General features: G+C 34.6%; 2 protein-coding genes across 5 annotated transcripts in view; both read left to right on the top strand.

Annotated features, from left to right (window-relative positions):
• Positions 1-4,776, top strand: part of LOC123309303 (harmonin) — a 92,291-nt gene extending 87,515 nt beyond the window's left edge. Inside the window, exons 11-12 of one of the 2 annotated variants that reach the window (XM_044892353.1) lie at positions 2,654-2,934; positions 4,462-4,776. In XM_044892353.1, the coding sequence (XP_044748288.1) occupies positions 2,654-2,934; positions 4,462-4,504 (324 nt within the window). In that variant the 3' untranslated portion in view covers positions 4,505-4,776. The remainder of the gene's footprint in view (positions 1-2,653; positions 2,935-4,461) is intronic. The other variant, XM_044892354.1, reaches the window with a different exon arrangement.
• Positions 4,777-4,786: 10 nt separating this feature from the next.
• LOC123309302 overlaps positions 4,787-15,251 on the top strand; it is a 32,967-nt gene continuing 22,502 nt past the window's right edge. For all 3 annotated transcript variants that reach the window (XM_044892349.1, XM_044892352.1, XM_044892350.1), the window contains exons 1-2: positions 4,787-4,937; positions 10,466-10,704. In XM_044892349.1, the coding sequence (XP_044748284.1) occupies positions 4,811-4,937; positions 10,466-10,704 (366 nt within the window). In that variant the 5' untranslated portion in view covers positions 4,787-4,810. The remainder of the gene's footprint in view (positions 4,938-10,465; positions 10,705-15,251) is intronic.

The raw sequence follows: 15,251 nt of genomic DNA, 5'->3' as shown, positions 1-15,251 counted from the left end.
CGCAGCGTGAGTTTTTGTAAAACATAGAAAAGACCAAGACCGCGCAAATAAAGCGTGACAGTGATTTGTCAGATAGTACGTGCAGCGCAGGAAAAAGCTGCGTCACCCTGCGTCACCTCACCAACCTGCGTTTCTATTTGCGCCTGGTCTTAAACTCAAAACACCTTTCGTTTCGAGGAGACAGTTAGGAAATTATTGACATAGAAAATCACAAACTATGGTTTATTCCTCCTCCTCTATGTCATGATTTTGGGATGTCAGAAATTGATTCCCTTTTATGTTAAAATTGCAACGCAAACTCAGCGAATCAGATTACACAAGTCCATAAAAACTGAAGGGAGAAAATGGTATATGTGCGCAAACTGAGGCTATCCATCACCTCCTTCGTTTTGCAGGTCGGCGTGTAGAGCAGTTTTCGATGTCAAAAATACGTAACTCAACGGAGTAAGCCCGGGTTTGTGAATAAAACGTAGCAGTTCACCACGGTTTTCTGTGTGCTGCAAAACGAACGATGTGTATGCCTTAGATTGAGGGCCCTCTGTTCTGAAGGCAGAAATCCTAGCTGCGTGTACATGTGCTCAGCAGTAAATCGAAGGGACCTTCAAAGGGACACTCCCATCTGACTTACATCTATCAAGAATTTCTTTAATAGTTGGCTAGAGAGGATATTTTCCTCTGAATGGATCACGCAATGTGGCCTCAGCTAGTGAAGGCTTCTCATTGAGAACAGTCCTCAATGTCAAAAACTCCTGGCTTTCGAGAGCAAACAGATGAGTTTGGTAACTAGAGCAATGACTGGGCACCTGTTTAACAAAAAACTTAAATAGAATGGGACTGACCGGCTGCTTCCTGTGCCGCTGGTGCAGTAGCACTGAAGAAACTGTTCATCTGCAGCAACCTTGAAGAGTTGACACACCTAGGAAACACAACACCTACGGTTCATATGGGACTCCTCTCTATCGACTTGTGGCATTTTTGTCAGCATGTCTCAGGGTTTGAGTCTCTTCAACTACAAGCGAATGAACAATGGGTCACTGTCACTAGGCCTCAGTTCAGCCCAGTGGGGTACCGCACGTAGAAGAAGAAGAAAGAGCTTGGAGCCTGCCACTTCACAAATAGGTCTCTGTGCTGTCCTGGGAATTTCGTAATACTGTAGCTTCATCAACTGTCTAGAATCCAGAAGCAACATCATGAACAATGGTACTAGGATATTACGGTATTCAAGGAAATGAAAAAGCTCAGGATCATCAATGTTGATGGTCCATATCAAAACCCCTTACAAGCGAGCGTTATAACCTCAAGGGACAGGGGTTGAGTGACAACTCATTTGGTCTTTCGTCTCGATATTTCTGCAGTGAATTTTTTGGCATTAATATGAATATACAATTCTGGGAGATTTTTTTTTTACAAAAATACTACTGGACTATTAAAATTAGATGTTCGGTTAATTAAGTTCCATTCTCTTATATACAATAATTGAAACATGATTCGAGCATTTGACGTACATTTTGAAAGAATTCTAGTGTTAAATAATGTCACTCCTCTACAACCAAAACACTCGGGAATATTTCCACTCAGAACATTCCGAATCCTGTTGGAAAAAGACATCTTGATAATTTCCTATTGACTAGATGTTAGACATTAAAACAATATATGATTCAAAACAGCAATTTTTTTTAATGTTGTATTCGATTGCGAATAATTGAACCAGCCTCCCTGGATTTTTTATTAAAGATAAATGCAATTTTCACCAGGATTTTCAGGATGATTTTGATTGAAAGTCTATTGCAGCAGCCCTCGCTCTTCCACTGTTACTATTCGCGTTATACAAATCAATTTCACTTGTTCTTGAATCGTGCAATCACTCTCACATACACGTTCACCTATAAAATCAGTAGGTACTTATTTGAAAAGATTCAATATGAAACAGAAAAAGCGATTAAAAAACCAAGTTTTTCTTCTTAAACCACGATTTAAAATTCTGCATCGAAATCTCTGATGTTCAATGAATGTGTTCAACAAAATATAAGTAAAATTTCCGAATCCGCTTTTGTTCTGTTCGGAAGCTCAATTCGTATATTTAATTTGAATGATTTTGATGAATTATTGTACACAGCAAAATCAGATGATCAGAAGAGAAAATTAGTTTTCTTACTGAAGAACTACTACTAAGAACCTCTAGTAGAACATTTCTGAAAACGAACTCGAAGATCCTTGAAATGAACTGTCACTCGACCCATGTTCCCTATTCAAATTCTTGAGGTTGTAGCACCCAGGGGTTGCTTTTTAGAGAATTTTGAGTCCATGTTTGAGCCGATGGGTAATGAACTTGTCTCATCAAATTTCGATAATTATTAAATGAGAGATACCTTTTTATTGGGTCACTGTGTACACTGTCTGTTTACAGCGCGTCCAGAACTAGACAGCCTAATAAGCACTCCTCACAATGAGTTTAAATTTGGTAACAGGTACTGCAGAATTAGTTTCTGACACCCCTTAGTCCGTTTTGAGCATCCCTGCAAAGTTTGATCGAAAAATTGTCACTTCTCTGTTTTGCGATTTCAATTATCACTAGATATAAATAAATTTATTCAAATGAATTGAAATACTCTCGAAAATTCTCCACATGTCTTACTCTGCCCCTCATTTTCAGGAAAACTTGCTCAACTATCCCCAACAAAAACCGCTGAATAACGGCTGTGTAAAAGTTTCCCTGAATAACTTGTCGAAAAACGTCGTTAAATCAACCAACGACTTGACCAGTTCGAGGGAAAACATAACCGAAACGTTCTCGAACAGAGTTACCATAAATATCAACAATTCAATAGAGAAGAAAAACGATAATAAGAACGGAATTTTGAAAAATTCTACCGTCGACAACGTACCAGAACACAAACCGTTGGCGGCGCAGAAAAGTATTACTTTTCGGGAACTGTAAGAAATTTCGTTCATCTCTTCACTCTGCTCTTTTGGTTTTCCGTTCAACTAACATTAAATTTTGGTTGTTTGATTCTTTTATCTATCTTTTTTCGAATTCGATTCAACGTAGTATTGGGTATGCGTATATTCTTCTCTTCATAAATATCCTTATCACTCTATTCCGTATTTATTTCAGTTTTCGCTACTAATAATAATTACCTTCTGTAGTGGGGAAGTCTTATATCTTTTGTAAATATTTTATCTCAAATTAACTGGTATTTCTATTTGAACAGATTTTTGTGATTCTTCGTCTTTTCAATAGCTCCAAATAATTGTGGTGGTATCATGAATTTGGCTCTTTAGCATTCTTGTTTTGGCATGTTTTGTCTAATGTCCATTAAAGATACTTTATTTTATTCAGTTAGAATTCAAAGTAAATTGGAAACTACCAATCAATTTATAACATTTTTTATAACTCGAATCAAATAGCCACCGATAACTATTCTTCTTCAGTTCTCAATGTGCCAGTTATTGAATCACTAGTATTAAGATATTTAGTTTGATAATTATGTGACCAAACTCCGAAGGGAGATTTAAACGTCAATTGCTAATTGCTACAAAAAACAAACAGTGAGAATATATTTTCCAACCCACCCTGTTTTATTCAAACCAAATTTGTTTCGAAGCCCAAAAACGCCTTAATAATATTCATTTCATTGGCCAAGAATCAATATTATATAACATTTACTGATTACTGTTGAAGTATATAGATTGTAAATATGCAATAAACAAACAAAAAATATTTCACAGTAACAGTACATATTTGGTATATAGGCACCATTTTAAATAGCGTCCAAACATGTTTTATTTACCTACTTCATTTCTGGCAGTGTACGATTTCTGAACTTAATTATTTTTCCAAATGTTTTCATCGCAATGTGTGTTTCGGAAATTCGAGAAAAATAAATTAGGAGGAAAGTTTTATATCGGGCATTAGAAAGTAAATTCGATTGGCTCTTCTTCTCTGTCGACAGAATTTTTGTGGTGCCACTAAAACGAAAGTTTGGTCACATAATTGCTTAAGACTGTGTTTACCATACAAAAACTGGACACTACCTATTTTCTTATGGATAATTTGTCCAATTGAGTTTTATTAGGTATGGAATTGACGAAAATCATTCTGGTAAAGTTTAAACAACCCTTCAGAACAAATAAGATGTGTCTTTTTCAGAATGTCTGAATGTCATATCTTGGACAGACATGTTGATTTTGTCCTATTATAATAATTCAGTTCATGGTACTCCATACGACTGCCATTTATCATAAAATATGACAAAATCTTTGTTCGCAGTGTGTTTTGAAATATATGTATATTCGGAAATTGGACTGAGCAAAAGACGATTTTGCAAAAGAAGTCCAACTTCTCGAAGCACACTACGAGCATAACTTTTTATGAATTATGAATTTCAAAATGTAACTCTATTCAACGCACAAAATTTGAGATTTACGAAGTTTGATTCTGATAAATTTTCTTATTTCTAGACCAATTGTGATAAATGAAAAAGCATCACAGGTGACCACGTGATGGAACACAGATTTATCCGCCAAAAGAAATAGAGACAACGAAGGAGGTGACCTTGATGAAAGCTTGTGCTTTGTAATTTTCGATTTCCCATGGGGCCCGACTGAAATGTGCCTATTATATTGTGATAAGTACAATATTTCTGCAATATTATATTTACTTATATTTTTACATTATATCATAGTTTGTATGTATATCATCATGTTCTGTCAATTTGAAAGTGTCAACATGTGTATTTTACCTTTGCATATCACGAAATAAACTTTGAAGTGATATCAGGATGCAATTTTTTCCTATCAAATTAATGTCATGACTATTAACCGTGTCCAAAAGCTCTTGTTCTCTGAGTATTGCGATTTTGAAGATATGGTATTGATTGAAAGTCCCTTCGCGCAAACCACTAAGGAAGGACAAGGTTTAAGACAAGTGTATCTAGGTAAGTACCAACATTCTGATAATTCAAGAAAAAACAGTTTAGTTCCTGAAAGGTTCATGAAATAAAGTAGGATTTCCTTCAGAAGAATTGATTTGATCGGAATTGATTGTAGAAGACGATATTCTAATTATCAGAACAAATTATGGGTAGATAGCAAAAACAATCCTATGAAATGATGCGGTTGAAGATAGTTCCCTATATAATAGGTACTTGAAAAGGCTTTCAATTAAATTTCTTGGTATACACAAGATATTGCCCAATTAGGGGTTTAATTCAGTCGATTTTTTTCATCAAACTTGACGTTTTACGTCATTGCTGGAATTGATTTCAGTCGTGCGAGTTTCTGAAGAAATTATGGATTACTTCAGGAGCCAAATACTCTAGATTTTAGGCCTTAACTTTTCAGTATTTGAACAAAATTCATCGTAATGAAAGTGAAAGTGAAGAATACAAAAAAATTGGTTTCGCCGAAAACGAGCTTTTCAATATGATGCAGGTTGATTTTGAGCTGGATGACTATTATCTATTAGGGAGAGAAGTAAGAAAGACGCTGAGAGAAATGGTGGAAAACAGTAAATCTTCATAGCCCCGATTCCATCATAACACAATTAAAAAATTGCCACTTTGCAATAGATATTGATGCTTTGCGATTCAATTTAATTCATTCAATTTTTTTATGTTCCCAGTCTCACAATGAAAAAAACTCAACAACACTACAAAATATATGTGGTTGGTTCGCGAAACTGAGTACGTACTTTCTTTGTCTCCTCTACCTGAACAGAGTGAATTAGATTGTAATTTGGGCTCATTAGATTCATGACGATCATTTTTCCTTATCTGCTTCGATATTTTTCTCAATCAGTCCTTATCGGGAAATCTTATAAGGTACCTATTGACAATAAATTTGATGACGAATTTTGGTAATTATTATGCAGGGTGAGTTATTCTTACAAAATATCAATATGGAAAAAATATTCCAATCTTGATATTGGATTTAATCAAAGGGAAACTTGTAAAAGCTTTTTAGTCTGATTAAGGTAAGTCACTTATCACTCTGTCTGTATGTCTGTACATTGCGCTTTCGGACATCTTTAAATGGCATTTTTATGCATGGCACTGGTCTAAGCTAACTAGATATCAATATATCCTCGTATATTGTTGATGTATATTTTATAAGGTGAGTTATATATATTTCTAGAGTAAGATTAAACGACACGTCATTCATTTTCCGACAAAAATGTAATAAATAATGTAGTATTTTATGCATTTTGAACGTGTTTGCTAAGCCGGGTAGTGGGCCAATATGGAGGTCGAATAGAACTTCACAAATTCTGATGGCACAACAATATATTGCATTATTGTGTACAGTATAAAAAAACAGATTAATATTCAGCACTGCCAGACTCTTTCTGCAAGCTATTGATTCTGCCAGACACTTCAAAGCTGTCAGCTGTCAAGAAATAATTGAACTTTTGAATCTTTTCGACGATTGATTTTTATTTAATCTGTCAATCATCCCCGCATAAAGAAAAAAGATTCTTTCGTGAGGTTACTGAGCCAAAGTTGCACAGCGAGCGACCTTATTTCATGAAATGATATCAATATACCATTTTGTATTATAGTTTGAATACTCGCCAATCTTTGATAGTTGTTGATAGCTTCCATCTTGCATTCTATAAGAACCTACTGTACATACAAGGGAAATTTTCTAAACATGATAGAAGACCAGAAAATAAGTAGTCGTTCTTTAATGAACCCATGTCCGAAAACTCCCGTAAAGGGTGCTACAACCACAGCTCTCTATAGAGGCTGTGCTACAACCCTTGAAAGCTGTCTAACGATAACCGTCTCTACCTATATTACATTCAAATGTTGGCTATTATTCCTTAATTTGGCAAGAGCATTTATAAAAAACCAACATTACTAACTAACGACACTGTATTTTCAACAAACTCGTATGCATGGCGGAAATAGTTGGGGGTTTGAATGAAATGAGGTCTATATATATAATATACTACATTATGCAACCTGATGCAGCCTTCTACACAGAATAATACTTGCGTGAATATGGCGTATCTCATAGGATACGGAATCAAATTAAGGGTTAAGAATACCAAGACCAAGATACGTTATTATATCGAAGCATTTTTATCAGTGTTTCTTTTGACCTCAAGAATCTACTGTTATAGTACGAGATCCCACTGCAGAATTACTACGTTCATTACGTTCAGAGACAAACACACCTTTTCACATACGTTTATGGATAGGAGAATACACTGATAACACCGCAGCCTGTCAAAAGTGGCCGCAAGTAATTTTAATTAAATTAATGTTAATCAATATTCCAAGAGAAATTTCGTTCATTCCGTTTTGAAATAAAATATCATCCACATCATAACAATGCATGTAAAGAATACTAAAATCCATAGCTGCCGTTGCACACTCGGCCGCAACTACCTCGCAGCCAGGTGTAAGCACTAAGCAGGTAACATTTCGACGTATTTCTACGTTCATGACGTATACGGATGTTTTTGATATCAAATTAAACCAAATTTTTTTTCCAATAGGATCATGTATGGCTGCCTGTGAAAAAATAGCCGCAAGTTAGGTCTGCCATCTGTTAAAGTAGCGAGATATCCGAAATAAAGTAAGAGAGAGTTAGACTCATTTCGCACCATCGGGTTCTTACCCGATGTTCCGAATTATATCTACTGATATTATGGGATCTTTCACACATGTTCCGGTTTAGTTTCGCACTGGAAAACAACCAGGGCTGCTCTTCTCGAGCAATCGCAATATATGCGATCGTACGCATCGAAAAATGTTGTGATGTTTTTAACAGCAAATAGCAAAGTTTTCCAGAGTTGCACCAAAGCATTGTGTTTATCTTATATGAAAGCACACAATGCTTTGGTGAAACTCTGGAAAACTCTGCTATTTGCTGTTAAAAACCCCACAAGGTTTTTCGATGCGTACGATCGCATATATTGCGAATGCTCGAGAATAGCAGCCCATTTTTAAAAAGGGGGATAAGTGTGCTGTTGAAAATTATAGACCTATAACTCTTCTACCATGTTTTTCGAAAATATTTGAGAAAGCAATGTTAACTAGGCTTTTAGAATTTCTTGAAGGAAATAATATATTCAGTGACTCTCAGCATGGATACCTCGGGGGTAGGTCTCCGATCACAGCCATTTTCCAGTTTACTCAGGAAATAATCCGCATAATGGAAAAAGATAAACTCGGATTGGGTTTATTTATTGATCAGTCAAGAGCTTATGATTGTTTGAACCATTCTTATCTGCTCCAAAAGTTAGAGAATATGGGAATTCGCGGTGTGGCAAAAATGTGGTTTGAGTCTTACCTTGGAGGTCGCCATCAGAAGGTGTCTGTTCAAGTAGATGGTGTGATGTCAGAGTCAGATCAGGTAGAGGTGAATATTGGCGTACCTCAGGGAAGCGTGCTGGGTCCAGTATTTTGTTTATTCTTTTTATGAATGATTTATGTCTTTTGATTGAAGCCCTGTTGGTCATCATTTATTGTTTCGTAGATGACACCAATATTTTAGTGGAGGGCAATGATTTTTTAAGTATCAGCAAAAAAGCGGATGAGATATTTGCAATTGTGAAAGATTGGTTCGATTCTAATAAACTTCTTATGAATGAAGACAAAACCGCAGTTCTAGTATTCAGCACAGATAGATCCCGTAAACAGTTGGACGATTCAATACAGTTAGCAGATAAAAGCATTATTTTGAGTCAATCGACTAAATTCTTAGGCCTTCATATCGACAGGTTCTTGAAATGGTACGATCATATAGAATTCTTATCGATGAAATTAAGTAAGATATGCTATGGAATAAGGGTATTGGTGAAATATTTAAACCCAATTAGCTTAAGATCAGTTTATTTTGCTAATGCAGAGTCTGTCATGTGATATGGAATAATGTTTTGGGGAGCTAGCTCGGCTGTTGACTCTATCTTTAAAATACAGAAGAAAATTATGAGAATCATGTTCCATATGAAATTCAGAGAGTCATGTAGAGGAGTATTCAGAGAAAAGAATATTCTGACTTTGTATGCCCTTTATATATTTGAATGTTTAATGTTCTTTATGAAGAATAGGGAAAAGTTTATAATTCATACTTCTCAGCACCCCTATCCAACTCGATCTATCGATCTTCATTTTCCATTGCATAAATTAGCAATTACTGAGAAACATCCATCTTATATGTGCATTAAACTATTTAACTCTCTTCCATATAATGTGAAATTGTTGACAAACTTGAATAGCTTTAAAAAATCATTGAAAACTCTCCTCATTAAGATCGAACCATATTCCTTAGAAGAGTTTTTTCATGCAGTGAGAATATTGTAGTTCTTTTATGTAAATATTGTATTTCAGTTAAGTTTAGACGTGATTTCATTTGCATCTTTGTAATTTTTATGGAGATTCCTTGAAATAAAGTATATTATTATTATTATTATTATTATTACACCTGGCTGCGAGGTAGTTGCGGCCGAGTGTGCAACGGCAGCTATGGATTTTAGTATTCTTTACATGCATGGTTATGATGTGGATGATATTTTATTTCAAAACGGAGTGAACGGATTTCTCTTGGAATATTGATTAACATTAATTTAATTAAAATTACTTGCGGCCACTTTTGACAGGCTGCGGTGTTATCAGTGTATTCTCCTATCCATAAACGTATGTGAAAATGTGTGTTTGACTCTGTACGTAATGAACGAAGTAATTCTGCAGTGGGATCTTAGACTACTAAAATATGTTCACGATTCAATGACTCGCCCTGTATATATAAATATATACACATTCCCCAGGCCCGTCCGTCATTGAACTGGGGATAATCTGGTCAGCCTACGGATGGAGAATTCTCCTCAATTTGGGTTATCACAGTATATGCAAGTTTAAACTGAATAATTATGAGTTTCATTCATGAATTTTTCAAATGCATCGCGGAAACTATTCAAAATCATTCTTCGAATATGAAGTTTTGAAATTTAAATCGCTCCGTTTCTAGTTTACGATTTGGCAACAGCGCCTACTAGAAAATAAAAAGAACAATGGCTTGTTTATAAAATAACAGCTGTTCATTCAGCCATCACAAGTCGCGATCCTCAACAGCAACCGGCCATAAAAATCCCATAAAATTTTACGACCTTCCTCGTTCGTCACAGACTTCATAGGCAGCCATCTTTGTCTATCTCATCAAGATATTGTATTTGTTGTCCTTCATTATCAACTCATATTTCAGTCGATGTTGCCAACTTGTGCATTAGAAACGAAACGCTTTAAATTTTAAATACCCATTCTAATTTTTCGTTTTTATTTAAGTAATAAGATTAAGTAATATTTTTTTTTTGGGAAACGGTTGAAATGGTTAATTCAAAATGTGACGTTTCAAAGATATTCCATAAAAAATACATCATTTTCGTCAGAAGGAGTATTCCCTATTGTGACATGGTGATATTGATCGAAATGTGACATTTTCTAATGTGTTTTTTCAGGTCTAACCCCATCGAAACTGGTGCTGGCAACTGACGTTATACCCCCAGTCGAAAAATCCTGCACTCATTTCAACCCTGGCATCGATCCAGATATTGAAACGTTCGAACTTATTGCCATCTACCCGGTGGAATGCGTTAATTTAACTGTTTTTTCAAAACAGAAGAGGCAAGCCTTGAAAGCCCATTTTTGTAACAATAGTGTACTTTATTTCGAATTAGGAGGTTTCGAAAAACGAGAGGTAAGCAACAGAACCTCACAAACTCTCGTAATTTTCGATTTTTTTGGTATAAAAGACTGCAATGGTTTTTAATAGCACAGACTATACATACCGAGAAAGATGGGAAACATTTTAATGTGACGTAAATTAATGTAACGCTAATGAATATAACGTAAACCCCCTTGTAGCCCCTGTTGCTACTTCACTGACTCTTTGATAATGGTAGAGTTAAAATTGTTCGTCTACTTACCTTTCACCAAAGATTATAGAGTAGAAAGATAGGAAACGCCCTCATATCGCTAGTACTAAAAACCGACTACATTTTGGCCAGTGAAAACACGCGTGACAATGAGATGGCGCTAAAAACGCACTGTCAATAAAGAAAAACTTGTTGATAACAGTTTTCTGTTTTTTAATTGAGGGGCGCGAAATTCGAATGCTATTCCTTGCATTAAATTTCAATATCGACTTTGTTTCTAATAGAAAACAAACATCCTGAGCGACAAAACAAAAGTATGGTTTTGTTTTGTGATCAGGATGTTAGTTTTCATCTAAACATTGTTTGGAATCAATGATATCAACGAAAAACGCTGTTGGATGTGCTATATGTTTAATTGCAGTTCATAAAAAATTTACAAAAATTGAAATTGTCGGCAATAAATGAAGCTTTGACTAGGACTCTTAAGTATATGGTGATCTGGTATACGTTGAAGGTGTTATTTCTGTACAATAGGTTGTTTTGAATTAATGAACTTAGTTGAATCTGTAAAATATAAAATATACATATATCAGAAATAAATATGAACCAATATTCAATATACCATCAAAGCATACATATTCCAGTTACTTACATAATATGTAGGTATTATTTATAGAATTTTCAGAACCACACTTAAAAAAAACCTTACAGACATATATATATGTCCGTAATACTGACATACAGATCTTGTATACAAGATCTGTATGTCAGTATAGTTTCTTGGTGCTTTTTTTATGATTTCCTTATGATATGGTCTCTTCATGACACAATATACAAATTGATTAATGAATGAACAAAACACTCACAGTAGGTTTCATAAAACTTTGACTTTCTAAACAACAATTTGACAGTCACTCCGGTTCCCGAATGGAAATCAATAAAACCTCTGCATTTCTGAATATATTGAAAGATTAGTAATTGGGAATCATTGAATGGACCTATAAAGATCATAATTTCCCCTTAATATAGGCCGTTCATGCAAGGGACGCTTTTTGCATACAACAATTTACGTCGATGAACAGTTCTCAATCGACCTGCAGTAAAATGTTCACTGCACATGGTGTAGTTAGTAGTGTTTGCTGAAGTAATTGTCTTCAGGCCTGAGAATTTTATCCACTTCGAAGCACTGAAAATTAGAATCAATGAATGACCGATTCACATATTACGACTTTTAATACTTACGCTTCCATTTTCCTTAGTTGAGCGAAAAACTTAATCTCGTAAAATACATTTTATTATTTGATCCACCGTTCTTCACCATTCAATAATTTTCGAACAATATTTTGTTGTTTTCACCATAAATAAGACAAAAAATTCAATAATCAGCAACTAGAACGAGCTAGATAAACAAAAAGCGGTACGAGAATCAAAACATTCAAAACCTCTTTGATCGAAATGGACGTCTGAAATCTTACAAAATTTCATATATTTCTGGCAATGGCACTCAAATTAATATTTTAACCAGTTCTAGCTTCTTAAAAACACGCTTGACACACAGATGGCTCTCAAATCGCTTTAGTCGCCTCGTTTCCCATCTTTCTACTCTATAATCTTTGACCTTTCACGTTATAAAAATGCTATGGACCTTGTATCAACCCTGACAAAAAATGCTTTCGAGCACAGATTTTTCACGAAAAGCTCGCTATTACTGAGAATTTTATGACAGTAATTCTATTTTGCGTGCACTAAGCACTAGGCACTTTTCTCAAAAGCTGTTGCAAATAAGATTTTTTCGATAAAACAGTATTCAACTGAAACACATATTCTATATTGAAGGCAACTGATTATCGACGGACAAGAAACGAGAGTACCTAATGCAAAACAAACTTCTTTAGAACGAAATATTTAGAAACTAAAGTTCTTCTCTACTCTCCCACACTATCAAGATTTCATAGGTGTAGGAAAATAATGATTTCATGAAGGGAAATGAGAATTCCAAAAATTTCTTATTCGTGCAAATGATATAATTTGTCTCAACAAAAATGAAGTATTGAAAATCTAAAGGAACTGAAAAATATGAAAAAAACTTTTAGTGATGAAGAAAACTTCTTCTTACAGACGAAATATATGTAATTTCTCAGTTTTTGGATTGTAGATTAATATGTAGGAGAATATTATACTTAGATATTCCATTAAACAAACAGAAGCTTTAAGCACTTCTACACCTTCAACGGTAAACCACCCAAGTATTGAACTTGAACACTCCCAACACTGCTTAGATAACATAATACTCCGATAAAATTGAAAATTGAAATTGGTATTCGGCTCCAAAATAATGTTTTGAAAGTTTTTGCAAAAGGCGATTTTCAGCGTGCTACCAGTCACTTGTGGTTACAACTCTTACAGCTCGCGATCAGAGTTATAAGCGCTGACAAGGGATTGTTTATTTTGTCAAATGTATTGCACGAAAAAAATTTGATTGGAGAAAAATCGCATCTTTTTATTTATGTTGTGATCATTCTATAGGTATAGTTCAATCGTTGGTATACTTTTACGAACGAGACTATTGAATTTAGGGAATCCGGAGAGATATTAATCATGAAAAAGCGGAATGCAAGCAATGTTTTCTTGGAAGAATTGGATGTCGGCCGCCAAAAATCCATTCGTTCTGCAAAGAATATTGATCTCTGTTTGTATACATCATATAGAACCTAATTCTTGTTAGAAAAAAAAACCAGCAGTTATCAAACCGATCGGAGTTTTCTTAAATACGATACTAGAAATAGAGCCAAGTTTCACCAGTGAAATTTTTATATCAATGCACACGTTGAAGTGATTTTCTTTTTTGCATAACTTGTGCATATACCATTGTAGAACAGTATAAGTGAACTATTTAGAAATCTCTCGTTCAGAATCAGAATATTCAGAAGGTTTCCTTTTCTTAGGCCGGCAACGTTGAAAGAATATCATGTATTCATGGTATATCCAGTGTTCATTATGAATGAATGGTCTGTAATGTTCTTTTTTCATCCCAAAATGAAGGCAACTATTTATTCAATCTACTGTTATTAACTTTAGAACACATTCGAATGTAATATTGAAAATAGCATCCAGAGTTAAGTAAACTTATTGCGATTTCATTTCATTATATGAGAGAAAACAGTCTGAACTGAGAACTGAGATGAGGTTATTTTTATTTTTGTTTTGACATGTATAGGGTTTTTCAACAAGAACTTTGTTTTGTAAATCAAAATAAAATCTAAATGAAACAAAACAATAAATTCAGATGACAATGATTCAAATTTTCATTTTATTCAGGAAAAGAAGGTTTGGCAATTATGAATGGAAAATTATTTGTTATAAATGTCCACCATGACCACGGTTATAGATGTCGATTCTTTCATCAAAGTTTTTAATCACTCTTCGACAATATGTTGGGTCCATTTCGTTAATAACTTCACGAATTTTGAGTTTTAAGGCTGCAATCGATTAAATTGGCTCCGTGTAGACTCTGCCTTTAACATAACCCTATAACAAATAATCGAGCTAGCCCTTTAACGGCCGAATTTCGTGAAATTATGCGATCAGGAAATTTGGTTTGCAATAAATCCATTGTTTCGGTAGATGTGTGACTTGTGGCACCGTCTTGTTGAAACCACATATTTATGATATCCATATGTTCAACAATAGGCCAAACTTTAGTAGTTAACATATCTCGATTATGTTGACCGATCTGTAAAACTCTTACAGATCCACCATTTTCATAGTGAGTTATTATTTTGAAACGATTTTTGAGAGAAATGGAATTCATCGTAACAATTGCCCAAGTTTCTACTATAGATATGTCAAAAACCAATGTCATAACTGTCATGTAGTTGGGGCCTTAGTGAAAAACAAAGTTCCTTTTGAAAAACCCTATACAATCAACTATTTTTCACAACCTAGCTATTTTTGCGATTCAAACTGGTTATAAAGTTTTTCCTGACAGTAAAATACCGCTAGAAACCTAACCAGAAACACGCTTAAAATCTACTAAAACGGATTCGAAGGATTTTCTTATAATTTCTAATAATACGATTATCACAAAATTCTGCACAAGTGTTCCTAACGGTACTTCTCAACTAACTATCGTGTTTCAATTCATTTGTGTCGGCTTTTTTTTCACATATTGGAAACAAGTTCAGATACCTTCAACTCCAAAATCACATCATGAGAAAAATGCGCTCTATAGAGCGGAGTAGCCCAATAACTACCTCAATAGGCACATTTTTTGTACCCTCAGCTACTTACTGACGCGTTTTTTTTTGGTGGTGCAACATTTTCATTTACTTTGAATTTATTCACCAAACGATAAAAAGAACTACGGGAT

The sequence above is a fragment of the Coccinella septempunctata genome, chromosome 3, assembly GCF_907165205.1.
Source record: "Coccinella septempunctata chromosome 3, icCocSept1.1, whole genome shotgun sequence".
In the NCBI taxonomy this organism is placed as follows: Eukaryota; Metazoa; Arthropoda; class Insecta; order Coleoptera; family Coccinellidae; genus Coccinella; species Coccinella septempunctata.
The sequence above is the reverse complement of the archived record's forward strand: the minus strand, read 5'-3'. Positions and strand labels throughout refer to the sequence as shown.